The following is a 26,868-nucleotide window of genomic DNA, read 5'->3' on the forward strand; positions in this document are numbered from 1 at the left end:
ATGAGGGCCTTGCTGGGGTGATGGCTTTTACGGCTAACGATTTAAATTTTGGCTATTTTACGGCCAACGCTTAATTTTCATGGGGATTAAAAAAATTAATTTTAACGGTTTATTTTTTAATGACTAACGGTTAGAATTTGTCGATTTTTACGCTTACGACGGTCAACCCCATTGAGACTATACAATGTAGGAGTTTATCATTTCAACTCCGTATCAATCTTCTCCTTTCTCTGCCATTCGTGCTCGTTCTTTCCTTATCTGACAGATTATTGTCCACTTTACATAGGAAATAAACCGCACTTTCCATCGGTTTACCGAGTACTCCATCTTATGAAGAGGATAGGTGTGTTTTGAAGAGGTGAGTATAAACGCCCACGGTGTCACAAGGACATGAGTGATCTTAAGGCCTTGCAGTATCAAGTGGAATCAAACTGGAGAATTTTTTAAACCTTTTATTTCAAATCCACTTCGTGCAAAGTAACCACTCACTTACGAATGTAAATTAACTGAAATGCTATGAAATATTAACATTTATTTAGAACTGTTTGAGAACTACTGAAATTAGGATGGCTATGTGTTTGGCAATTGTTCAGGCTTGTTAGATTATCTTGAAATCCTTCTGCGAGTCTTCAAAGCCTTGGTTAGTCATGTGCTGCAAAACTACGCGACATTTATTTTTATCTTCTTAGTGTGTGTCCTGCACCGTTTTAGTGGGGTTTAATTCTCGCACAATGATCGTCCTCGCTAGTCGTGTTTGAGTTTGTCCTTAACCTTGCTTAGAGTCCTCAACGGGGTGTTTTGTTTGCGTTTTAGTTCTCGAAGATTGGTTGTTTTTTCATTTATTTTTTTTTATTTCGAATGTGTCATGAAATTGTTTGGATTAATTGTTCTTAAATACTCTGCCAAGGTCAGTTGTCCCGTAAGCCCAAACATGCCTACCCATAGGATATTTAAAAGCTTGTACTTAGGGCTGCACTAGTGAGAGAGAGTCAGTCTCAATGAGTGAAATAAAGTTCCTGAACAGACTGGTTGTGCCTCCTCTTGTGCGAGTTGCTCAATTTGGTTAACCCCAACAGTTTAACATAAATATCCCTTGGACGCCAGCCCTAGATGCAGCCAAATGCACGACACGCTCGCGTTATATTACAACAGGCTATAATTCGTATCAAGTAAAGGAAACACGGGTCAGGTATTAATCTATCATGTTAAAATAGCTATAAGTTACACATACAAATTTTCATGTACGCAGTTCTTACTGTTGGGCAACAAAGGCATAACCCATTTCACATTGATGATAACAAATAAGGTGGACGGTCATATGCAATAAAAACTTGAGGACAACACTTCCCTTTATCTATTTACATGAAGGTGGAAATATTTCCAAAGTCAGTTTGTCTCGTCGTGCTTTGTCTTTGACTAATACATACTAACACGGGTATGCTGGGTGACATTGGGTCCCCAAGCCATGTTTTTTTTTTTCGTAGCATAGTCTAATTTTGGATTGAAGGTCATCATTTGTCAGTGTTTTAGGATCATTTGTTTTCTTCGAGGAAATCTCCTGGCTTTGAATTTCCCTAGTCTTAGGTTATATAAATTGTGACTGAATATCTAGTAGGATTACAGTGTACATCGGAGACACCAGCAGAAACCTCAGAACAAGACCAGCTGAACACAAGCGGGCGAAAGGTGATGTCAACAATCACATTGCTGAACAACATCGATTTGCGAACCACACTATTAACTGCGACTCTACCCAATGCCTAACCTACCGCATTAACTACTTTCAAAGACTGACTCTGGTGAGCTGGTTTACTAACTTAGAACAGACGCCCCTCAACAGGTGTCAACTACTACCGGCACCTTACAAACGCAGTATTCATAACTAACATTGCAAACCGACCAGGACACTCCGAACGACCTAACTTTAACATCGGATCGAATATGACCAATCACGACCGACTTACGCCACTTGAGTCCTACAGCCAATAATATCACGGCAAAACTGACCAATCAGTTGATATACGAACCGGCCTTAGAACATTCGACTGACAACAACTATTTACCAAACTCTGATGATGATATCCGCTCAGGTTGTTGAAACGTCAGTCACTACTACCTAGAACAGTCCTTCTCAGAACTTAACTCACACAGACGATGTAAATTGGCCACCGCGAAGAGTTTTCATAGCTGGTGTTTCGAGCATGAGCTCTGTCATGGTGAACAGATCTCCCCAAGTAGTCTGCCATATCTAACCATCGGTCTGACATCTTTGCCGGATTACATGAAATGTACTCCTTAGACTTCTATGTGCTAACCCCGAGAAATTAGCAGATCGCATCTTCACATCACTTCACTTCCACTTTTGCATAGCTATGAGCAAAACTTGATCTTGTACCTTTCTATCGGAGACCTTTTTACATATACGTAAAAGAAGCGGTTTTTTGAAACATTTAACGATAAAAAATTGCGATAAAACATTTTGTAAAAGCATATTAAAAATATGTTGACGACGTTTCGACTTTTGGCTAACGTTATTATCAAGTCAAAGAGTGAAAGATAAAAAATGTTTTTTTACTAAAAAAAGACAAAAGTTAATGGAATGTTCTTTTAAACAAAGAGTTTTGCGCGAATGGAATCGGTCTTCGTGTTGAGACTGAAGGGTTGCGCTGCATGATGAAAAGCATTTCATAGACAAAACAGTTAAATTTTCCTTGGCACTTTTTTAGAACGCGGAATTGGCTATCTTTGAGGAGGCTTGTATCCTCAAGCGCTATAAAGATTGCTGGCTCAAAACAATGATCCATCGTGCATATTCTCTATCCTCAACAACTGAAGCCTTCAATCAAAAATGCACTGAACTACGTTCCATCTTTACCCGACTTGATAAGATGCTTTTCATCAAGCAGCGCAATCCTTGTCTCAATACGCAGATTGAATCCATTCGCGCAAAACTCTTTGTTTAAAAGAACATTCCATTACCTGTTGTCTTTTTAGTATTTTGATATTTTTTTCCTTTCACTCTTGACTTGATAGACCTTTTTAAAGGAAGATAAATTTAATTTTTGTCTGTCTAAAGTGATTCTTGTATGAAGTTTAGAAAAAGCTGGGCTTTAACCATATTTAGTCCCATCCCAAAGTGTGTGCCATCTATACTCCGTACGCCATTAGTCAAACTAAAAGTATCAAACACTGGAATGCCGTAAGCTGATAGATATTTTTCCATGCTCAAGTTAAAACGTGCGACACGATCGTTTTCAGATGGGACATCGTAGTTTGTATCCTTTACACTTCCAAGAGCGTGCACTGAAAGCCATATTATATACGGCCACGTTGCACCATTGGATTTCTTGATATTAAGCAAAGGATCCATGATTTGCGTTTGTATTGTTTCTGCGTTTAAATCCATATGAAGTCCAACACCCACAGCAATAACTGTTCTCTCTCTATTTATGTTGCGGCGAACAGTGGCCAAAATATTTGGCGCCTCGTTCATGCTGTGGTATTCTTTGAGGGCAAAATCAAAGTTATACTTTCCCTGACAAAACAATGTTTCATCTGCGACTGGAATACTTGTCAGGGTTTTGTTATGACAAGCAGTTTTACCCCCATCGACAAACTGCATAACACCTCGGCAATTCTTTACCTTAGGATCTTGCACTCGTTTCAAACTTCCTCTTTCCTTATCATTTGTAAACAAAATCATCAACGCGTTAAAAAGATGTCTTACTAAAGAGTCTCCAATTAGAATCAGTCTCGAAACTCGGCTTGACGTGAGACTGCAGGCTCTTTCAGTGGTGAAATTGGCGAATATGCAGCCATCAAACGGAACCCAGTTGTAAAGTGCGGCGGAAATCTCTTCCCTATAGTCAGTACACCTATGGCAGTTGCAGTTGTTGGGTCCAGCCCCACACCATTTTGTTTTGTGGTTGCAGCAAGGTGCTGTACTTGTAACGTCACAGAGAGCGGGAATTTCTAAATCAAGGTTGGGAGCGTGGAGGAAATATGGTTTGCCTCCACATCTTCTGTCAGTTCTATGTAGGATCAGAGGCAACCCACGTTTCTTACGAATCTGAAGCTCCGTATTACTTTGCTGAATTTCCTCTTTTGCTGTTACAGTCATACGTTTCACCCATCTGGCATTTCGCATTAGGCTCAGTACATTGTGGCACGTCGTTGATTGGTTCTTTCTTACATCATATGAGGCTTGAATACTGTTCAGCATAAATGGCTTGTTTGCACGAATAAGTCGCTTATAATCGTATTCCAAGAAAGAGCTTTTCCAGTAAAATATGACTCCCAAAAGGCTTAAAATTATGATGGTAGACAGCAAGCTTTTCACATAATACTTCACGGCTGCACGTTAGAGAGCGGAAGGTGAAAAAATACAGAGTGAGTTCTTAGTTTATTAAGTTTCACAGGATTACCATGGCATTTAGAGATGGGTTGGTGTGATCCATTTTTTAAAATCCGCACGACCGTCCTGTTTATGGATCAGGTTTGAAATCGGCCGAGAATATACTAGGTCAGTTATCAAATTTATCTATTTGGTTCCACTATTAACACACCCTTGGTTGTAAAACAGACCTAGTTCAGTTGCTTCGTCAAAATGTAATATAAGCAGCAGAATAAGTAACCCTGACCCAAATGGAGAAATAATTTCAACCAGGCGTACGATAAGGACCTTTGAATTGAGATATTTCTGAATTGGTTGCTATTTTGCAGTAAGTGTACTTACTAAGATAATGAGAAACGTTATACCACGAAAAAACAATACCCACATTTTGGAAACCAAGGAATAGCCATGGTAAGGTTTCTACTTCTCGCAAAGCCTGATTCTCTTTTATCCTGTTTCTTTCATTGATCCAAATCTTCGCTGATTTTAAAAAGGCTTGTGATAAATGGTTTATTCTCTAAAAAGAAACATTGGAAAAATTAGTGGAGATGTTAACGTCAATATTGACTGGGATCATGACTTTTCATCGAACTGCTGTCCTGAGAAGTTTAACCATGACAAAATACAGTCCTTAAGTGGACACGAAGCATCTACATGAAGAACCTGTTAACTGCATGAATCATACGTTAAAAAGGTACTTGTAAAAGAGATTTCCCTTGCTTACCTTAAGAAAATGATGCAAATACAAACCAATTTAAAAACTCATTTACATACAGAAATGATACTTTTAACTTTCATTCAATTCCTTGCGTATTAATTATATTAAGGCGCGCTCAATCTACCCAGCTTGGAGCTATTTAAAACACTAAAGAGAAACTTCAGTTGATATTTGAACGGTAGCAAACATTACTAGTTCTTTTCAGGTGGCATTTAGTGTTGAGGGTGACCAAATTGTTTTCTGGTACCATGGTTACTACCTGATAAGGCTTGGTTTTTTTTTTTCAAGTTTTAAATTAGTAGGGATTCCTTCGTATAACCGTCCCTAACGACGATTTAAAAAGTATTGAGCAAAGTTTTCCTTATCACGAGTAATCGGACCCCTGCCTTCAAAAATGTTGTTTAGACTAGGCTTCTACTTAACTAAAATAATTAATAATCGTCGAGAGACCTTTGCTTCGGTTCCTAAGGAAACCTTAACTTTGACCTCGACGATTTACCAATCGATCACGCTCTTGATGTGCAGTGGGACACGACACGGAAGAAGAAACCATTGGTTTCTGAAGCATTTCAGAAGTTCGAGCTGTGTAAAGAAGAGCTGAGTTGATTTGAAATGGTTCCAGAAGAAAACCTTCTACTAATGCTATCGCGAAACTTATTGTCACACCATTTCCTGTTTGTATTGCGTTTACGTGTTAATTACCTGTGTGTGTTTGAACGTTTCATTAGTTGCATTGTGCACTTGTGGTTGGTGTTTGAGTTGATGTTTTTGCCTGTAAAGCTATACACTGTTAAGGTTAATTTTTTTGTTCATTGTGAGTTTATTTGTAAGCTTTCGTTATTTAAAATACATTTTCCTACTGATGTTTGGTACCGTAAGCTTGTCCATGTTTTAAATAAATTATAAACACAATTACGAGTGACTTCGGTTACAAATAATAATAATAATAACAATGATTTACTGGCGAAATCTCTACCGAGTAGCTCTACATCCACCATTCGAAGTTATATAACATAGAAATGATAAAACTAAGGAAAAATAAACGCTAAATAATAAATTATATTATGAGAAAAATGGAAGGAAATAATTTTAACGAATTAAGGTTTAAATGTTATAGCGGCTCTAGCCTTGCTTAGTAGAAAAAACGCCGTGATCCACGGTTTCTTTGCGGAGTCAGGATTGGAACTGAGAGACACTGAGCTCTTTCTGAAGTACACCGTTGTGTTCGAGAAACGCAGCTCCATTCGGCTACAAAATTTCCTGATAACTCGGATGTATGGTTTGAAGTTGTGTGATTCCTTCGTAAAAGATCGAAATGTCACTTGGAAAGGCAGAGTTGCTTTATGAAAGACAGTGTTATTAAATTTTTTGAGAATTATCTACCGCCACGGTCCTAAGCACGCTGCAAAAAAGACCGTGAAATTTGCGAAAAAACGCAGTGAGCGAGAGGGCTAAGAAAGGACCGAAGTTAAAGAATAGCAAATACTTGAAAGCTCCTGAAGCAGTGAATACATTAATTGAATAGGCTCTAAACTGTGTAGATTTATGAAAAGGATGTCAACTATAGATTGTAATGATCGTGGTTGTTTTCATACTTTTCATCTGTAAAGAGGGTAAGTTTCTAAATAATTAAACTGTGGTGGTGCGCCGGTGGGAGAGTATCATGAAAGGGTATTATCTACTGAGTTGAAAACGGTATTTGACCACCGTAAAGAGTTTAAAAGCTGACGTTTCGAGCGCTAGCCCTTCGTCAGAGGGATTGGAGCTAACGCTCGAAATGTCAGCTTTTAAACTTTTTATGTTGTCCAATTTACGTAAGCAACTCAGTTGATAAAATTAAACTATCCTGTTTTCATCTGTAAGTTTTGCTTTGTTTCCTTATAAAAGCAAAGCCATTTTTTTCCAAGTGCCTAAGTATTTACGACAGACTCGCCCTCATTCGAGACGCAGTTTCAAGAGAACCTGACGAAGTCTAATCACGGAGGAATGGAGGAAACCTGTGCACTCTGATCGCAATTCCTGAGCAAAACGCCGTAGCATCATGCGTTTTCACGAGTCGGCCTAACGTCTCATTAGAAAACCCCCTTTTATCCCCGAGGAGTAGAAAAATATTTTCGGTAGTATAACGTTAATCTCAGTTTGAAGCGGAGGAGGTTGCGGCCGGCGGTCACCAATTTGCAAGCCTTGTCTCCTTTTCTTTTCTCAACGGCCTCCCGGCCAAAAGCAATTTGCAATATCACAAATACGTCGACATTTCATCGTTGAAACTTTAACGAGATATTCATAACCCTCATAGATTTTGTTCATCTCATGTCAACAATTGTTAACCTCGAATACATAGTGTGGTCTGCCTGTGTATAGACGAACGGAATTACGAATTAAGGCAATATATTTACGTCTTAATTCTTTATAAGAAGTTCGCCCTGGTGGTGGGACAAACAGCCACTCTACCTCCCCACCCTCCCACGCAGAAGTTTGGGTAGGGGTGTTCTCGAAGGCTCGTCTACATTAAAAACAGGCCGCTGACCCAGTCGTTCGGTCTGTTGCTTAAACACTGGAAGAACAGTTGCTAAAGTATGGCATTGAATAAGTGTGGTTTTGACAAATTTTTGAAGTTAACACCCCTTTTAAAACACAGAAACTACCCTTTGGTAAGTTATAACTTTATTTATTTCCTTGTATTCATTTTATTGCCTGAAAATTCCACGATTCGTTCGATTGATTATTGTGGTACAGATTTGTACATGTCCGAAAGAAACGTTCGATTATGAATTTGAGCCACCAGTGAAATGAGTGATTGGATAAGTTGTCAGTAAAGTTTATTATGTTTCGATACGGGTTGATATTTTGGTTGCTATTTTTTGATGTTTTGGCTTTATTTTGTATATCACAATGAAAATGTTAACTGTTGTGATGTTGATTATTCGCGTTCTGAGCTAAGATGACCTCAACAATTCGTTGATAATCGAGGACCTACGATAATCTGTTCTTCACTTCAAAAGAAAAAGTAGACATCAGTGTCGAATCAGATTAAACTGCTTGAAATAGGGAAATATTAATTCAACTGAATTTTGCTTATTTCCTTTGGCTTTAATGAAAATGAAGATTTTAAAGCGTGACTTTATCAGCTTAGACGTGCGTGACGCGCGTTACAGTTCATACGTTAACAGTCAGGACACACCTGGCATTAAGTTGGAGCCACAATAATTAATTTTGTATTTTCAAATAGGTTGTGTTAGGTTGCAAATTCTCAACAAGTTCATCAAGAAATCTACATTTCTACAACAATGCAGAGGAAGCTGTGAAAGACATTCCACATGGTGCAAAACTGCTAGTTGGGGGTTAGTTTACTTGTGCGATACGGTGTGTGTGTTTGCTTAATTTTTTTCAAGTTTGTGCCCACTGTTGTCGCTGTGGTCAACCAATTTCTTCCACTGAAAAATACATGCACAAGTATTCCTTTTATATGAAACCAATTTCTAATCATACCAAAATTTAGGCCTCTGGTCATTTGAAAATTACACTCTAAAATTTGGGACAAATTATAGGTTTGTTTAGTATTACATTTATTTAATTTGAAGTATGAGTACCATCATTAGTTCTATGTTTGTTCAGCAAATAAGGGCATTTGAACTAACACTTTGTTTAGACTTGAATTTATTTAGTTCAGTATGAGTATACCATCATTAAGTCTATGTTTGTTCAGCAAACAAGGCCATTTTGAACTAACACTATGTGTTTTTGGGAAAGGGATGAATCCATGACTGAAAGACACTGAAATTCCACTAGACTTCCTTCTAGACTTCTCTAGCATCTGTGTCTTTCTTAGTCTGTCTAAGTACCAGAGTGTCGGTTGCACTACTGTACGTAAATGAACATATACAGACAGGATTGGTATTAAATTAACAAGAGGTCAATACAGTTCATATTTCCATGCAAGAGGAATAAAATAATACATCTTACAAATATTTTGTATGAAATTTTCTTAGAACTGACTTTCCCCTTACCATATTTCTTTTTCTTTGCAAGGGGGGAGGAGGCACAATGTAGATAATGATTTCCATTAAATGATATAAGTAGGTTTTTTTTTTATCAATAGTGGCCTAATAAATTTAAGACAGGACCATTTTATTAATTTTGAAATGCCCAGGATTTTAATAGCAGTTGTAATGTCCCTTATATATTTGCAGTTAAAATTGTAACAGATTTTGGTGTTTTCTTGGGATACACACTCTTGAGTTGATAAGTAGGTCTGTTTTCATAATCTTTTTGCCAGATTGTAAGTTGAAAAACTGCGAAGAGAAGTTATGCTAAAAACAGCAATTAATATATGGTAAAATTCTTGTACCTTACATTCACTGATCTTTGCCAGTAGAATAAAGGAATTCTGAATCAACTTGAAACAGTATGACTGTGCAGTATAAATGATTTTAAACTTGTTACATAAAGTTGAATATCCTATTTTCCATACTATAAATAGGATTTGGACTGTGCGGAATTCCTGAGAACCTGATAGATGGTCTTCTGAAGACAGGAAAAAAAGATTTGACATGTGTCAGCAATAATGCAGGGTAATTAAGTCCATCACAAGCCCAGCATATTTTATGAAGTCAATTGCATAATTATGTACCATACATTTAACAAATAGAGAAGCCTTGACTGTGCTCTGTTCTGTTATAAAGCACGCGGGAAGCGGCTAGAGCACGAAAGAAGTGTAGGGAGAAACACGAGACGTAGTCGAGTGTTTCTCCCCACTTCTTGAGTGCTCTTAAGCCGCTTCCTGCGTGCTTTATAACAGAACAGAGCACAGTCAAGGCTTTTTAATACAGAATCCTCAAGTGAAATGTTCAGTGAACTTCAGCCGAATTATGGCTCATAAAAAACGCAAGTTTTTTCACATGACAAGGTAGAAAACAAACTGTTCAAGGCGAGTGTTTTTTAAATGAACGACAGCCGAATTCACCGGAACATGAAGATCGCTCGGAATGACAGCGTCGCAAAACTCGGCTGCAGTGACTGAAATGACTTTCCACTCAACGCATCGGAAAGGATATCAGAGCGAGTTCTTATTTTTTCACTCGAAGGGCGGCCGATGTAGTTTCTGAGGCTTGCTTTACTGTGATGACCGGAGATCGTCATGATAAGCGAGCCACGATGGACTTCAGCATGATAATATTTGCTCAGACACCGTCATGATTAGTATGAATTTTAACAGTTATGTCAGTTTGGTTATATTTTTCATCATTTCTGTTTTGTTCTATTTTGTTTTTGAACTCTGAACTTTATATACTATTCGAGTGTTTGCTGTGTTTGATTTTTATTACCGTACTTAAGCTTGCAATCTAACTGAGCGTGAAAATCTTTGAAACTCCGAATGTCTATTTTGTTTTTCCTTTAAGGATTTTCATATCTGCTCACGTTTTAATAACGTAAATTACGGCGCCTGGTATGTTTACAAACCTTTGTTTGGTTCTTCCGTTGCTACTTGCCGGCTCGCTTGTTCCGAAATTTCACTTTCAATTATCGGAAAAAAGCTAAAAAGAAGTCCCGGAAAAGGTCGAATATAGAATAATTTGGCAGATGGCGTGACAGCTTTAGCTCAGTTCTATGCTCTATACTCTCATAGAGCACGCCCTTTCAACCAATGACAGCGCGCGTTATATCCGAACTTTATTATAAAATTATTTAGAGTAAGGTTGTCAGAAAAAAGGATGTAAGTGCATGTGATAACCCTGAAAAGTTATTTTAAAAGTTTTCAGGTCATGTTTCCTTGAATTTCATGGAAATCTGGGAAAATGTCACCTTGAGGTCAAGGCAGTGTGGGTTTAATGAATATATTTATTTATTTGACCAAATAAAACTAATTGATCACCAGATATATTCAAATACTTAGGCCTTTTTTCTGACACCCTTTTTTCAAAACAGCTGTATACTAAATAAAACATGCACTGTTGCAAACAGTAGGGAAATGATCAGTTAGTTGCAGTCCTAATTCAGCGCATTGAAAACTTGCTCAAAATAAAGTTATGTTGAGGTCAAAATGGAACCTAACACAAGTATAAGTCAGACTGTCACAAACTATTCTGAACCAATTATTTTGAATTGTCATTCATTATGATATTACTATTGATTTATATGATTGTTGAATTAATTTCCAGGGTGGATGACTTTGGTCTTGGCTTGCTTCTTAAAACAAAACAGGTTTGTTGAGACCAATTATTTGATATTGACAGTGGGGGGAGGGGGATGGGGAAGGGGAGGGCAGGGCATGAAATTGCACCTAATACAGGCATCAATGTGACTAAATCTTTCACTTTGGCTACCAAATCCTGAAAATTAGTTGCTAGATTGGCGACTAGAATGCGTCACCATAACCTTACCTAGAGATATAGTGAATTAAAAAGATTTGCAAAGATAAATCCGTGGCAAAATTCCTCTTTAAGTTTATATCCAAAACGCAGCACATGCATCTCAATCGATAACTAGATGCAATCTTTGGTTTAAGTGAGCTTGAATGTTGTATATCATCCATCCTAGTGTTCACTTTGTAGCACATTAAAGATCTTTTCCCTAACTTAATTTTGGAGGGTCTATCTAGAACGCTGACAGCGTAAAAAAAAGGTTTTGTTTGTCTTTAAAAATGGCGAGAAACTTTTTTTGAATTGGCTACCACTTTGAAAAATTTAGGAGCCAAGTGGCTATCAGAAAAAAAAAAATTAATTTCACGCCCTGGAGGGAGGGAAGTGGTCCAGTATGGTCAGCTAAGTCAACTGCATTGTAAAGTATGATTAATAACTGAGGGAATCTTGCCCTCTCATTTGTTAATAAAACTGGTGTGTTTTGATGAGAAATTATAATAAATGCCAGATTAAAACTCCTCAACAATTAATTGGCAATTGTATTTTTTTATTAGCTGAACAATTTTTTCACTACAGGTTAAACGGATGATTTCCTCATATGTTGGGGAGAATGCTGAATTTGAACGACAATACCTTTCAGGAGAATTGGAGGTGGAACTCACACCTCAGGTGACTTATTTGTTTCCTTGGTTTAAAACCATTCAGATTACTGGGAGAGTTTTCCCCGTTATTTCTTGGGAATCATCTCATTGAAGAAAATCACATTATTGAGCTCTTGAACATGGAAATTCTCCTTCAAACATGAATGAGTATATTATTAGAAGAAAGAATGCTGAGGAAAATGAAATATCTAGTAATTATTGAACAATTATTTGCTGAAGGTGATTACAAATTGGATTAATTCATGAATTCAAAAATATTCACTTCACCTGAGGTGATTGAAAATTTTTTTTATTACAGTGTTGTATAATTACTCATGTGCTTTTTTCAAGTTTTTTTGTTGTTGAAACCATTCTGTTGCAATGTTTGATTACTTGTGCAGAAATAAGAAGTCGGTTTCCACTAGAATTAAACAGTTTTATTCAATTCTATCAGCAAAACCTTCACATCATTTATTATGCCAAACTTTGTAGAATTTTCTGTGCTCTTCAGAATTGTATGTTCTTTTATTCTGTTTATCTAGTGCCCCTGCTATTTTCACCTTACATAAGTTGATTGTAGTGAGATATGATGCAATCCTTGACCATTCAGAGTGCATAGCAGAACAATTATACTAAATTGAGTTATAAATAAACAAGTGCACTAAGTGTGGTTATTTTGAGATAAACATGATTTCATCATGCCTTTTCTTTAGGGTGCCGATAAAAGACAACTTTTGTGATAAAATAAAAACCAGATAGTCACAGAACTATAGAAACTTTTAAGACAGAATGCAGTTTCATTTCAATTCAGATCTATAATCTGGTGTTTTGTCTCTGTCAGGGAACCCTTGCTGAGAGGATCAGAGCAGGGGGAGCAGGAATCCCTGCTTTCTACACCCCTACTGGATATGGGACCTTGGTGCATCATGGTGGCTCTCCTATAAAATACAGCAAGGATGGGTCCATTCAAATTGCTAGCCAACAACGAGAGGTACCAATTCAGACACAGATCTCTATTCTCTAATTCCAACTAATAATTTTCCTCCGCTTTAAAGAGGGCCCTTTGCATATAAAATTCAATGAGTTTTGTACTCTTATGGGATATGGCAGCTGTAATAGATAAAGTGATTAAAAGAGGACCTTACAATGCTCCAAGCAATACAGCTGGCTTATGTTTTTGGAGATTCATGCCACATCCCAAAATTATTATGGGTGAAAATCTTGAGATAACAATTTGCAGTTACTACTGAAAGTGATGAAGAATAGTGAACTTTGACTTTAGACCATAGAAAACAAGACACTTTTGCAAACAATCATAAAAAACATAGTTGCATACAGTTTTGTAAATTGATAATTATGTAACCCTGCAGATTCCTTTTTCTAGGCAAGAACGTTTAATGATCGTCAGTATATCATGGAAGAGGCCATCACTGGAGACTTTGCTCTCATTAAAGCCTTGAAAGCTGACAAGGAAGGGAATCTTACATTTAGGTACAAAAGAACATTTGACTCTTTGGTAGAGAAATGAACTAATGCAAGTTGAATTGATTTGGACTATTCCAAATTAATGTGCCATCATAATGGTTCTTAACCATGATCTTAATTAGCAACAAAAATGTTACTTTGCTAAGTATGTTTTTATTTTGGAGATTGTAAGTTTTTTAATCAAGAAGTACTGGGAACAGGAGAGATATACAGTAATTCTGATAAAATTTCATTCGAATAATTTTTTTGATTATCATCAGAAAAACTGCAAGAAATTTCAATGCACCTATGGGAAAAGCTGCAAAGTTCACCATAGCAGAGGTAAAATGTTGTATAAAGATTTAGCTTACAGGAATTGACAGGGAGTGTAAGATCTTCACAAAGATACAATATGCATTGTTTGTAGCGAGGATGTATGCTTTGGATAATGTATTGAGAATTATGACTTAATGGATATTTGTCAGGCCAAAAATGGGTTGTGTCCAAGCAAAAATAGTTTTGACTGTACAACTTGACTGTCATCTTCCAGGAAAATGTTTCCAGCCTTGCTGACCTAAGTACTGGTTTTATATCATCATAATATATGAGTGGATGTTCTTTTATTTTTCAAGGTTGAGGAAATTGTGGAAAGTGGTGAAATTCCAGAGGAAGATGTTCATCTTCCTGGTGTTTATGTGCAAGGGATCTTGAAAGGTTCACACTACCAGAAAAGGATAGAGGTATGGTCTAGAATCGTTATGTATTCAGGCAGATTGAATGACTAAAATAAATGAACTTACAATACAATACAGATGGATGGAAAAACAGACTCACAGAGAAACTGATGGCATGAATAACTGACTCACTGTCTGAAAAACTAATCTATTTTCATAGAGGTTAACTGTGACCCAGGATGAAGCAGACAATGACAAACCCAAATCACCTGGAGCTGAACTCAGAGAAAGAATCATAAAAAGAGCAGCTTTGGAGTTCAAGGATGGAATGTATGGTATCCTTGATGAGGTTTTGTGTGGAAAATTAATTAAAACCATCTGTAGTGCTGTTTTTTATTATTGTTTACACAATGAGAAGGCACTCTAATTTGCAGTTTCTCAAGAGGGGAGGGGGAGGGGGAATTGTCTCTCTTGGGTTTCCCTGACAGTTAACCTACAACTATTTATAGTCCTGTTTATTTCAGTGTGCAGCCAAAACATGTTGTGCGCAAATCATTTTATCACTGCATGTACCTGTACATCTAAGTGTAACCCAGTTGTTCAAGGGCTCTGGGGAGGGGAGGGGAGGGGGAAGGAAGAGCCCTGACTGCTTTTTAGCTTTGTCACTGTTGTTTGCTGTATTGTGAAGTATTCTGTGTCCTTATTACCCTGTGAAATCTGCAGTTTGGCCTCTTGACTGTTTTGCAAAATATTAGCAAACCTTGGAATAGGTATGCCTATGTTAGCTAGTAACTACATACCTGAGGGAATGAATGTAGTTTTGCAAAGTGAAAATGGAGTTCTTGGTCTGGTAAGTTAGTCTATAGATGTGGCTACAATTTTTGCCTTTTAACCTTTGTTGGCTTAGCCTTTTAATCTAGTGTTTTTTTCTGGGACTTTTCAGTCAGATGAAGGGCATTTGTTATTTTCAGCAGTTCAGGAAATCAATAGTTTTGCAGGCTATTTAATAGGGAATTATACTGTGGGATTATATTTGACTTGTGATGAAACTAATATATACCCAGGGGTCAGTTATTTAAGGGTGTGAATAAATATCACATTTGAATGTGTGTTGAGTTAGCCAATCAATTTGAGTGGTACTCCCTTTTGAAACAGCCATGGGCGTTCTAACTCTCTCTATTCAAAATTTGTAATGAATTAAAACTAGCACTTTGATAAAGTGGTAAAATGTGGTCTGATCTGAACCATGAATGCATGCCATTAATTTGAAATCTTGAATTGGAAACTGTTACTTTGATGGAGGTGTAAATCAACCCTGTCAGTCTGGAAGTAATGAAAATTCATTTTCATAAGTAACTTCTCTTAATATCAGTTATTTTTTCCATAAACTGGTGATGTGAAGACAACCCTTTCATATTATTTGGTTAAAATGAAGCCCAGCCAAAAGTGGGCGAAAAGAGGAACATGCACCTTCACCCTTCACACCTTCAACATCAGTATGCATTTCTCCATACTGTTCTTTAAACATTTTGCAAGGTGTTGATAAGGAGAATGTATTTAAAAATCATTTCTTTAGTCTTTGATTATTTCCTTTATTTTGGTGACCTTAAATGTGTGATACAGGGTTAAAGGTTGTGGAATGAAAAACTACTCCTCATTGTTTCATTGAAATTGATAGTTAAAGGCTTAATTTTAGCTAATGTTTACTTGACTGGGGTGATTACTTCCTCAGGGTCCCTTTCCTAGACCTGGAGAGGTAGATGCTGACCTCATCAATGCAGGTGAGTAAAAGAAACAACCTTTGCACTTGATCAGAAAGGAAAGGCTAAACAATCACATGAACTGATCGGAACGAAGGTCTTACAAGGAGCCATGAATACTCAAAGTTAAAACACCCAACCTTCCTGAAGTGTGGAAAAGGGATTTTTTAATCATGATTTGTTTTAGTTTTGCTTCTTGCTGGTTAAAAAGCAGCTGGAAAAGTTGAAAAAAATTAAAAATCTTGGATAAGCAAAAGTAAATAGCTGCAACTCTGTACTGCCTTTCATACTGGGTTTAAAGCTGCTCTAAACCTCAAACTTAAAAGCTGAACACTTCTATCATAGAAAGTCCTCCACCCCTTATTCCTAGTCTTTCCAGAATGCTTGTCGAACAGTAGACTCTTTTTCAGTATTTCATCATCTCACTTGGTTTCAAAGACCTTACCTTACCTTACCACTGTTTTCATTAAAAAAATTGACATGTGTTCATGAAGGGAACACTGAGAACTGAAATCTCAGTTACTGGGATATCAATTTTCACCTGGGTCATGTTCATGGGGGATTGGGGCCCATATTTCACATACGAACAGGAATTGAATCTGATATCTACACTTTTGAGAGGGTTGGAATTTCTTATTGAAACAGAATACAAAAATTCTTCCAGTTTGCGGGGCCAAGGCACCATGTTTGTATTAAGAGAGCCCATTTTTGGAAAGTATTAGCATTTGGAGTGGATGCAAAATTCGATTGGTCAATAGATCGAATTTATAATTCTCTTTGATTGATCAATTGATTGATTGATTGACTGAGTGATTGACTGAGTGATTGACTGATTTAGTGGATTGTTGTTGGTCTTGAAATCTACCGGTACATACTTTTTACATATCATGAGCGTGATAAAAACACTTATCATAAAAATTATTATTTCCTTGATTGTGATTGGCTGAAAAAACTCCTATTTTCCGCTAATTCACGTGGCACATAGCTATCAGAAGCTTGTTATCGGACAGATCAATAAGCCGATTACCTTCAAAGTTGTAGTTTAAATCAACCAATCACAATTTCAATCACCATAGAGCGACATTAAACAATTTACGCCTTTTTTGTCAGTATTTTAATGCAAATTTTCCCTTTTTTTTCATAACTTAGCTATTCTTCTTTTCTCGGAAATTGCAATTTTTTATGATTAATAATGGTAATAGGAACGAGTGGAGTCCAATTCGGTCTGTAATCATACGAGTCATTAACAAGATCGGACAACCGCGAAGCGGGAGTCCGATTTGTTATCACTCCTGTGGTTATAGACCGTATTGGACTCTACTCAGTCCTATTATCATGACTTGTAAACAGGATTATAAGTAACCAAATGTGAGTAAGGATGTTTCCGCATTAGTGTTCCTAACAACTGAAAGTAATTTTACCATACAGACGGTCTTACATGACTGTAAACTTTGTCAGCTCTTCTTAAGAATTTGGTGGTATATCAACGCCGCACCGCAAGTTGATGTCATTTTCAATTCTTATTGCCTGTCTGGTCAACACGACTATTGAATTCAACTAATTATTATGAACTTGCCCTTATCGTTTTAATTGACATTTCAAAAGCATTAAATGGCGCCTTTGAGAACTGGAAGAGAGGAGGGTAGAATCAAAATGGTTTTGCAAGATTTTCTAATGATGATTGTGTGATTTGAATATTTGCAGGTAAAGAAACAGTAACTGTTCTTCCGGGCAGCTCGTACTTTTCCAGTGATGAATCGTTTGCCATGATCAGAGGGTAGGTGTTGTTAACCCTTTACACCCTAACATCAGTATGCATTTTCTCCACACTGTTCTCTATACATTTTCTATGATACTGACAAAGGGAATTTGTGTAACAATCAAGAGCTTCTTTAGCTGGTGATCATTTCCTTTATTCTCATCACCTTAATGTTTGTTTTAAGAGTAATACTGATAGGAGGAAATAGTTACTAATCTCTCTTAGAGGTTAAAGGCTTGACTGCTTGAAACCATCACAATTTTTTTTTTAAACTAAACTAGTCAGCAGCACTTTACGAACAATAATTGTAAAACTTCTTTATTCTCCGACGCGTTTTGTCTAACTGTCGTAGACTTCTTCAGGGAGTTTCACAAGTTAATACCAAAAGCCTGTTTTCACAAGTCATGGTTAACAGCTCTTACGGGGCCCCTTCAAAAATGTTTTGCAAATTTTTTAGGCAAGGCGAGAAAAATATTTGGGGGCCACGATTGCAACGTGGAATCTATTTGTTTTGTACGGGACGTCATCTAGGCGTCTGTCCTCCAATAGATCATAAGTTAAGAACCGGTCGAAACGCGAGTGGTACACGAGGTGTAGCAATTAAGTTGCTATAGTATAGGCAGAAGTGTATATCCTAAAACCATTTTGGAATGCCTGTGAGATTCTTTAGAGGGCGTTACGAGCAAATCAGAATTTATTTCTTATTATGGAGTTATTTATCTTCACTGTTCCTACGTAGGTTTAACATTAACTTTCATCGCGATGCTGGGTAAAATCATAATTTCAAACCAAAATCTCGAACACGCAGGGGTCGCTTTGGCATACAAATAGTTATGATATCTTTAACTGCTGATTATACGTAGGTAGAAACGACTCACTCATTTATTTGAAGCGCTTTGCTGGCGCTGTGATGAGTTTGATTAACAACCTAAGCACAGCACCACGTTTACGTCACTCAGCAACCACCCTAAAGCAAAGGAATACACTCACTTGCAGCCAATCAATGGAATTTAACATTTCAGCATTCAGCTCATAAAGTTTTTAATGAACGGCTGAAACCCAATGAAGACGCAATAAGTATTGAAAAAGTGCACCATTCGTTTTGGCGCAAACAGGACACAAAACAACCCATTTCGTTTTCAAAGATATGGATAATTTCTCTCCCCGTAATAGTGTAGTTTGATCGTCCGAATGAGTGTAGTCCTGAGAAGGACTGTTGTCAAATGGTGACTGATGTTTCGACAACCTGAGCGGAAGTCATCGTCAGAGTCAAGTGAAAGGTTGTTGTCAGTCGAATGTACTTAGTCCGGTTTGTATAAACTGATTGGTCAGTTTTGCCGTGATGTTATTGGCTGTAAGACTCAAGTGGCGTAAGTCAGTCGTGATTGGTCAGTTTGGATCCGTTAGTGAAGTTAGGTCGTTCTGTTCGGTTCGTTTGTAATGTTAATGTCGTGAATGAGTCGTTTGTATGGTGCCAGTAGTGGTTGACACCTGTTGAAGGGAGTCTGTTCCAAGTTAGTAAACCAGCTTTCCAGGGTCAGTCGTTGAAAGTAGTTGGTGCTGTAGGTTAGGCATTGCGCAGAGTCCCAGTCAATAGTGTGGTTCGTAAGTCGGTGATGTTCAGCAATGTGATTGTTGACATCGCCTTTCCTCGTCGCTCGTTTGTGTTCAGTTAGTCTAATTGTGAGGTTTCTGCCAGTCTCACCGATGTAGGAGGCGTGGCAGTCGGAGCAATTGATCGTATAAACTGCTCCCTGTCTGTTCCTCGGTTCGTCTTTGTCTTTGACGTTAGTCGGTAATTGACGTAGTGTGGTAATAGGTTTGTGAGCGACGCGGATATTGAATGGTTGTAGGATGCGCGAGATGTTCTCAGATATGCCCTTTATGTATGGTATAGTTGCTGTGGTCGTAGGAGTTGCTCCCTTAGTTAAGAAAATTAATGTAGCCTGAGAGGTAAAATTTAAACTACGTTTCGCCATAAAAAAACAACAACGGCAAGAACTTGGTCATCAGGCTTACAAGAGAATAGAGGCTAGATATCTCTAGTTACGCACGCGCATTTCACTCCCTTTATCGATTGTTACGTTAGTATCGCGCATGCTCAGTTTCCTCCTTTAGTTGATTGTTTCATCAGTACCTCGCGTATTCTCAGTTTCCTCAAGTATCTCAGAAATTGTTATCCGATATAGGACGTCAGAAGGAGTCTTACCAGTAGGTTAGATTATAGGAAAGGTAAGGTTAAAGTTAAAAGATTTTTGTCTTGTTTTATTGCAGAGGTCACATAGATATCACTATTCTTGGAGCTATGCAAGTGTCACAGTTCGGAGACATTGCTAATTGGATGATCCCGGTAAGTAATTATATCAATATATATCAAAAGGAACAAATGAGAACTCAGTCACTTGTAGTCAGCCTGAAGCGCCTGTCGATAAAAGCGAGCGAGCAGCGATTGGTGTTTGTTTTGTTTCTGATTAGTTGGAAATGTTTGGGTGAGTTCTTTCGACCAATTACAGAGTAAAACTAAAGCAATGGCTGATTACTTACAAAACTTAGCTGAAAATAACTCCAATTGCGACGGCCATTACGAGCAAATGTAACCATAAGAAGCAGGCACAGAGAAGAACTAAACGCATCAGCTGGCTGACAGACTGCTTTCAACAAACTGATTTCACTCTGACGAAGCGCTAAGCTCAAAACTTCAGCTTTAGAAACTCTTTAATAAAACCAAATTATCTGATTGATGGATTGATTGATTGATTGATTGATTGATTGACAGGGCAAAATGGTGAAAGGAATGGGAGGTGCCATGGATTTAGTTTCCAGTGGGTCTAAAGTTATAGTTACCATGGAACATCTGGCAAAGGTGGGTGTTCTATCTTGCACTCATAGTGCTTAAATTTAATTTTACCGTTTGGTCCGTCTAAGACTGCAAGCCGTTGCAGTAAAAAAAAAAAAAAAAGAAATGGGTTAAGAGGAACGAAAAACGACAAAAAAAAAGATCTCAAAAGTGCAGGATCAATTTCTGGCGATCGTGTCCTAAGACCAGTTAATTTGTGATTTAAAATCCAAAGTGGATTCATTGTCACCTTGTTCATGTGTATGTTTTTCTGCTACAGGGAGACAAACATAAGATCTTGGAAAAGTGTACACTTCCCTTGACGGGCACAAACTGCGTAAACATGATCATCACCGAAAAGGTAGTTAATTTAAGGTGGCTTTTTTTTTTGTTATAAATACACTGCAAAATCCTGGTATAATACCTCGGTACCTCGGCTCCAATCTACAGTTTCCTATCGGAGTTTCTGTGTACTCGAAGGCAAGTTAAGGAAGGAGTCGGATCTTAAAGCAGGTTTCAAACGCCTTGCTAAATCACAGTCATTAGGTGCAATTGTTGAGAAGCCTAACCGGTTCCTTTCTTTATACATGTTTACGATAGCATTACAGGATATTACCTGATGCGCCTCAATCATCTTCAGATAATTGACCGATGGAAAGGTCCTAGTTATATAAAAGTCATACTTCCAGAACTTATTATTAAAAGATTTTGCACGGTCAGAGAATTCCCATCGGCTTCAAAATCCAATCTCTCTAACGAATCTTAGCTACATAAAACAACTGAAAATATTAAGGTACGTCTACCAAAGACAATAAACAATCAAACTGGAAGGAAAACTGGACAAACCGAAAAATTCCTAACTTTATCTGAAAACTAGCTTAAACGTGTGCTTGTAAGGGATGAAGGAGATTTTTTCACGCTGTCAAAATTTAACTCAAAGGAGAAGATATTGCACGTGCGTCTAAACAGAGGTTGATCGAATTACTTTGTGATTGGTACTTCGGATGCCCTATTTCTGAGCCTTAGGAGGCTTGTTCTAGCCTGGCTATTGATTTAACTGGGTTCTTAAAGCTTACATTTTGCAAACTTCGAGGAGTTGCATGTCGATGCAATGCCTTCGTACGATGATGGATTTGTGAATTCCGTATATTTTGTTATTTATATATTTGACTTTCAGTGCGTATTTGAAGTAAGTAAAGAGAATGGTCTCATACTGACAGAGTTATGGCCCGGAGTATCTATTCAAGATATACAAATTTCCACTGGATGTACCTTCCAAGTGAGCACGATCCTTAAATCTCTGGAATTTTTATTGTCGTTGTTGTTGATTTCATTGTTATCAATGTCTTTGGTATAATGTTTGACATTCTCGTCATAAATCATTATCGTTTGCCGTCAATCTAGACGACAAATTTGCGTCAATCTTAGCTATGCTTAGCTATTGCCATTCCTCCATTCCTTTTTACTGGAAAGTCTTTAAAAGTTTATCTAGTTTTTTTTGCCTCAGCGGCCTTAAACCTTTGATTCCTAAGAGTGACAAGCATCTGATTTATACTTACAACATCACCCCTGAATGACGCATCAAGGTCACAAGAGTAGAGGAAATTATCACCAACCAAAGAAGCTCTTGATTATTAAACTAATTCTCCTTGTCAGTACCCTAGGACATGTATGGGGAACTGTATGAAGAATATTCATACTGATGTTGCAGTGTAAAGGGTTAAATGTAATTCTTTTAGTAATTCTCTTTCAAATTATCCTGAACATTTTTACTTTTTTTTTTTTCACCATTTGCAGGTTTCCCCTGACCTAAGGGAAATGGAACAAATATCATAGACGAGGGAAATTCCTCGTAAATGATATACTAAGTATTTAATAAGTTATTTTTAAAAAGCTAATGGAAGGGAAAAATGTATCCTCCAGGTGTGCTGGCAAGATAAAGAGAATCTTGTGTAATGAAAAAGAACAGGGTCAAGTATTTTTTAAAAACGTACTCGTATCTCCCTGAAACACTGGTTGGGATTACTCAACAACAAGAAAATAAGTGAAACATTTTTTTAGATAATATCGATAGCGAATAATTATTAGAATATTTGATGATTTCACTGTCCGGTGAAAAATCGTCAGGACAGTCAATCCCTGCAGTTAGTACACAAATAGGAAAGCAAAGTTGCGTAACAATGTATTATAGCATGGTTTTTCGAATGGAACTGAAATGAAGTGTAGCTGACATGAAGATGAGAACAAATTTAGCTGGCTACAAATAGTTAGGCAGAAAAAAACGATCTTAGCTAGACTGTAAGACACATTTGTTGGGATACCTACTGTCTACCCTTCCCCTCTCAATGTTGGTCTGTTGGCATTGAATGGAGGAGAGGGGCAAAGAACATCATGGACCCTCTTTCAGAGCAGTGACGCAACTAATTATGTTTAGGAGTGTAAGTAATCGGTTTAACGAAATCATCTTACGTGCGGTAACTATTCAAATAAATAGCGGGAACAAAGTTGTTACTTACCATTTCCGTGCTCTAGACAAGTATGTAAATCACAAAACTAGGGTGAGTACTTTTTTAAAGATTTTGAAACGTTTCCCGCAATAAAGTATCGTTTCCTGACATCACAATAACTGATAAATCTCTGAACGATAGAAGACAGAAGGATGCTGTGAAATAATTATAGCGGAGCTGGTAGCGCGCGCAGCGATGCCCTATACTTAACATAAATCGTGGGGACCCATCATGCCGAGAAAGTTTGGTTTGTCACGTAACCTTACGACCGTCCGTCTGTATAAGGTATAGAAAAAAGTTGGAATTCCATTTTTTGCAACAATTAATGATGAAATAAAGGAAAAAATACATCTTAACGCCAACCTTAATTTAACTAGGGTGTCATTTGATAATGATGTTACAAGGCTTTTGATCAACAGGCGAAGTGGCTCCTCTGGAAGTTATCGCCATTTCTGTTTCTGAACCACCACGCTACTTAGAATATTGCCTTCTTCTTCTATGCTCCTACGTTGGTTGGCGAAAAATTCAAAGATTCATTTTTTAACTACATATAAGATTCACACGCTAAAAATTATGTGTTTTCTATATAAGTAAGCCAATGAGAACAGCAGCTACTCGGGGCTTCCTTCTTGAAAACAGTCGGCACTTCAGAGTTTGATTCTGTTTCGGAGATTGCTGTTCTCAGTCTTCTTCTAACGCAGCTTGTAAATTCTGCCTCACATGGTCGATTGCAGGAAGAAGTCAAGTGCACTCTATTTTCGTCGACTCTAAAGGTTTTGACCGTACCATTGCCTTCGGGCGTGGGTTCATTTGAGTCACCCCTCATCACCTACGATCGGCAATTCGGCACGATTGTCGCTTTAGTGATCGTGCACGTAGGCGCTTGATTTACAAACTTTTCTCATGCTCTCCCAACATCTTGTTAGGTTATTACGCCGGTAAACTGATAGAAAGTGCGGTCTTTTGCTTAAATAAACTGGAACTGAAAAAGACAAGTCTTACGCGTGTTATTTGGTCTGCGTCACAATCCATGAAGCGATTTCTCTTTGCGATTAATAGTCACTCGTTATGTTCTGTTATGTATTCACGACGAAGAAAAATTTCCTAGGCCGCGTACCCCGTTAAAATTTGAGTTTTTTTAATTTTTCAGTGACCTAAGGTTGAGAATGATATACAACATCTTGATGTCAATACTCAATTAACTTTTACCAAGTAAAGAAGGTTTTCTCTGTCGTACAATTAACATATGTCCTACCAGATGTCTTAGTGTTTGCCTCTCAGTGTTTAGTAGTAGCTGATGAGGTATATATCTAACAAATTCAAGGAACAAATTTACATTTGTTTGACACCACAGACAGCTTTTTCGTGCATTCTAGAGAAAACAAACTACTGAGGAGTCTGAGGAAGTCTGTAGGTCATCATTCTCAAGAAAACAAGGTTTAGTGATCATAGCTGGGCTGCCCAGATAAACCGCGGTAAAAAAGAAAACGATAGCAGAATTATGGCGACAACAAATTTTACAGATGGTGGGTCTAAGATAAAAACAATCCAAGAAGTGACATGTTCCCCTTCTTCAGCTGATGGATTACAACAACCATCAATTTATCTCGCTGCAGTCAACATGTTCCTCTCAGTCACTGCGTTTCTTGGGAATTTTCTCATTCTTGTTGCCCTTCGCAAGGAGTCTTCCCTTTGTCCGCCATCCAAGCTCTTATATCGTTGTCTGGCAATAACTGATCTGTTGGTTGGTCTTGTTACTCAGCCTCTTTATGCTACTTATTGGATGTCCTTAGTTTACGAACAACGGAGTCTTTGTCTATATACATACTACACCGCCACCATAACGGGCTTTACCTTGTATTCAGTGTCTTTGTTGACAATAACGGCCATAAGCGTGGACAGACTTCTGGCCCTGTTGTTGGGGCTGAGATACAGACAAATTGTAACGTTGAAGCGCACAAGTATCATTACAACTACCTTTTGGATTGTATCTGTTGTCGCCGCTTTATGCTACATTTTAGATCGCCGCATAACCCTTTCTTTTGGTTGTACAGTTATAACATCTTGTCTAGTGATCTCAATCACATTGTACTCAAAGATTTTTCGCACTCTCAGGCATCAACAGGCTCGAGTACAAGATCGTTTTCAGCAGCAGCCAGGCCAACCAAATGCACTGAACATCGCAAGATACAGAAAGGCAGTGTACAGTGCACTGTGGGTGCAGCTTGCTTTAGTTATTTGTTATGCACCATATGATATTGTGGTAACTATGATCATTTTAAGAAAGTCATATTCATCACATCTCATCGTCAGTAAAGACATTCTGGTAGTTTTTGCCCACTTTAACTCCTCTTTAAATCCTTTTCTTTTTTGCTGGAGGATTGGTGAAGTAAAACAAGCAGTAAAGCAGACAATCAGACAAGCACTTTGTCTATAGAGTTAAATTCGTCTTAGGCCACACTCAAATGGAAACCTTCAAGGCTGACGTTTAATTAGTCACAACCCCTTCTCAGAATGTTTCAGTGTCAAATATATCACTGGATTAGAAGAAATAAGTAATTCTAAAAGATCGCTCCTCGAGGCTTGTAAATATATTTTTTTCGCACGTAAAAAACTGAATGAAAGGCAAAGGAAACACTAATAACATCTTTTGAAATAATGTTTCCAGCTGCTGAAGTTTGTCGTGAATGCAACAAGTTATAACCAAAGAAAAGTGTAATTGTATTGTAATATATGTATTGTAAGTAGTACAGGTTAATGTAGTGTAAGCATCGTGTAAGAAGTAAGTATAGTGTAAGTACATATGTAAGTATAATATAGAGAAAAAAAAAATAACCAAAGAAAAGATGTGCACGTACTATACTCTCACATGTTTACTCCACTTAACAACATATGAAGGCATCGGATAAGAGTAATTTAACAGAGTTGGCGAGGTAAAATAATTTTACGACAGCAAAAGAGTGAAATTCCAATATTTTGTTTCCTGAAGAGGACTTCGATGTACGCCGTATTGCCAAACAAACTGGTCAAGTGTCACTCTCGAAATTTGATCTGTTTTCTGAAAAATTTCCAGAATTCTTATCAATATGTGACTGTTTTTTGTTACTGGTATGTATTAACGTAGTTTAAGAAAGTGTATGAAATAAAATTGACCATCGCTGCCTGTTAGTTTTCTTTCAGATCGATCGATTCTCTGAAATTATATGATTATAGCGAAAAAGGGATTTCGAATGAATCATATACTTCACATTTATAAATATTTTATTTAAAGTGGTGTTATATATCCAGCATGTCATTATTTCATCCTCTAGTTGTTTTTAGTTTCATTATTCTACATCTATCACCTCCGAGCGGCTAATTGTCGCTCTCACCTGATTTTCTTTCAAGTCGTTTTAAAAAGGTTTTCTGCAATTCAGCATCAATCACGACATTAAAAGAATATTTCCATTTGATAATAGGCCCTAAATTGACAATATATCTTAATGTACCGCTAGTACAATCTATAACCCGTGTCTTTCTGTTTGCCAAGGGAATTGACTGCAAGTACTAATTTGAACTTAAATTAGACTTTACAAATTGAGAGAAACAGCTGGTTGCGATCCACATATGTCTGTTTAGCAGTTAAGTAGTTTAGAAAAGTAAAGAGAAAATGTCGTGAATAAAACTTTAACACAACGCTGACAGGTTTATTAAACAACTGATTCGTACGTCAGTGTCCGTTCACCAAGATATGACGCATGGCCGAGAATATTTCAGA

At 37.5% G+C, this 26,868-nt stretch overlaps 3 protein-coding genes across 3 annotated transcripts; 2 read left to right on the forward strand and 1 right to left on the reverse strand.

Moving 5' to 3' along the window:
• Positions 1-1,185: 1,185 nt before the first annotated feature.
• LOC113684192 (uncharacterized) lies at positions 1,186-5,304 on the reverse strand. The gene is made up of 3 exons (XM_089187930.1): positions 5,118-5,304; positions 4,779-4,910; positions 1,186-4,353 (listed from the first exon to the last, which is right to left on the reverse strand). Exons 2-3 carry the CDS (start codon positions 4,801-4,803, stop codon positions 3,071-3,073), a joined length of 1,308 nt encoding a protein of 435 aa, XP_089044056.1. The 5' UTR covers positions 4,804-4,910; positions 5,118-5,304; the 3' UTR covers positions 1,186-3,070.
• Positions 5,305-7,585: 2,281 nt separating this feature from the next.
• Positions 7,586-23,467, forward strand: LOC113684195 (succinyl-CoA:3-ketoacid coenzyme A transferase 1, mitochondrial). Its single transcript, XM_027201532.2, has 18 exons — positions 7,586-7,762; positions 8,341-8,452; positions 9,592-9,682; positions 11,270-11,312; positions 12,047-12,139; positions 12,953-13,102; positions 13,496-13,602; positions 13,857-13,917; positions 14,208-14,315; positions 14,470-14,584; positions 15,005-15,099; positions 15,982-16,030; positions 17,714-17,786; positions 20,043-20,118; positions 20,545-20,631; positions 20,885-20,965; positions 21,782-21,883; positions 22,402-23,467. Exons 1-18 carry the CDS (start codon positions 7,688-7,690, stop codon positions 22,438-22,440), a joined length of 1,557 nt encoding a protein of 518 aa, XP_027057333.2. The 5' UTR covers positions 7,586-7,687; the 3' UTR covers positions 22,441-23,467.
• A 922-nt stretch (positions 23,468-24,389) lies between these two features.
• LOC113684196 (adenosine receptor A2a-like) lies at positions 24,390-26,279 on the forward strand. Its single transcript, XM_027201533.2, has one exon. The coding sequence runs from the start codon at positions 24,613-24,615 to the stop codon at positions 25,546-25,548; it is 936 nt and encodes a 311-aa protein (XP_027057334.2). The 5' UTR covers positions 24,390-24,612; the 3' UTR covers positions 25,549-26,279.
• The last annotated feature ends 589 nt before the right edge of the window (positions 26,280-26,868 follow it).

Source organism: Pocillopora damicornis, chromosome 11, assembly GCF_964200805.1.
Source record: "Pocillopora damicornis chromosome 11, jaPocDami1.2, whole genome shotgun sequence".
In the NCBI taxonomy this organism is placed as follows: domain Eukaryota; kingdom Metazoa; phylum Cnidaria; class Anthozoa; order Scleractinia; family Pocilloporidae; genus Pocillopora; species Pocillopora damicornis.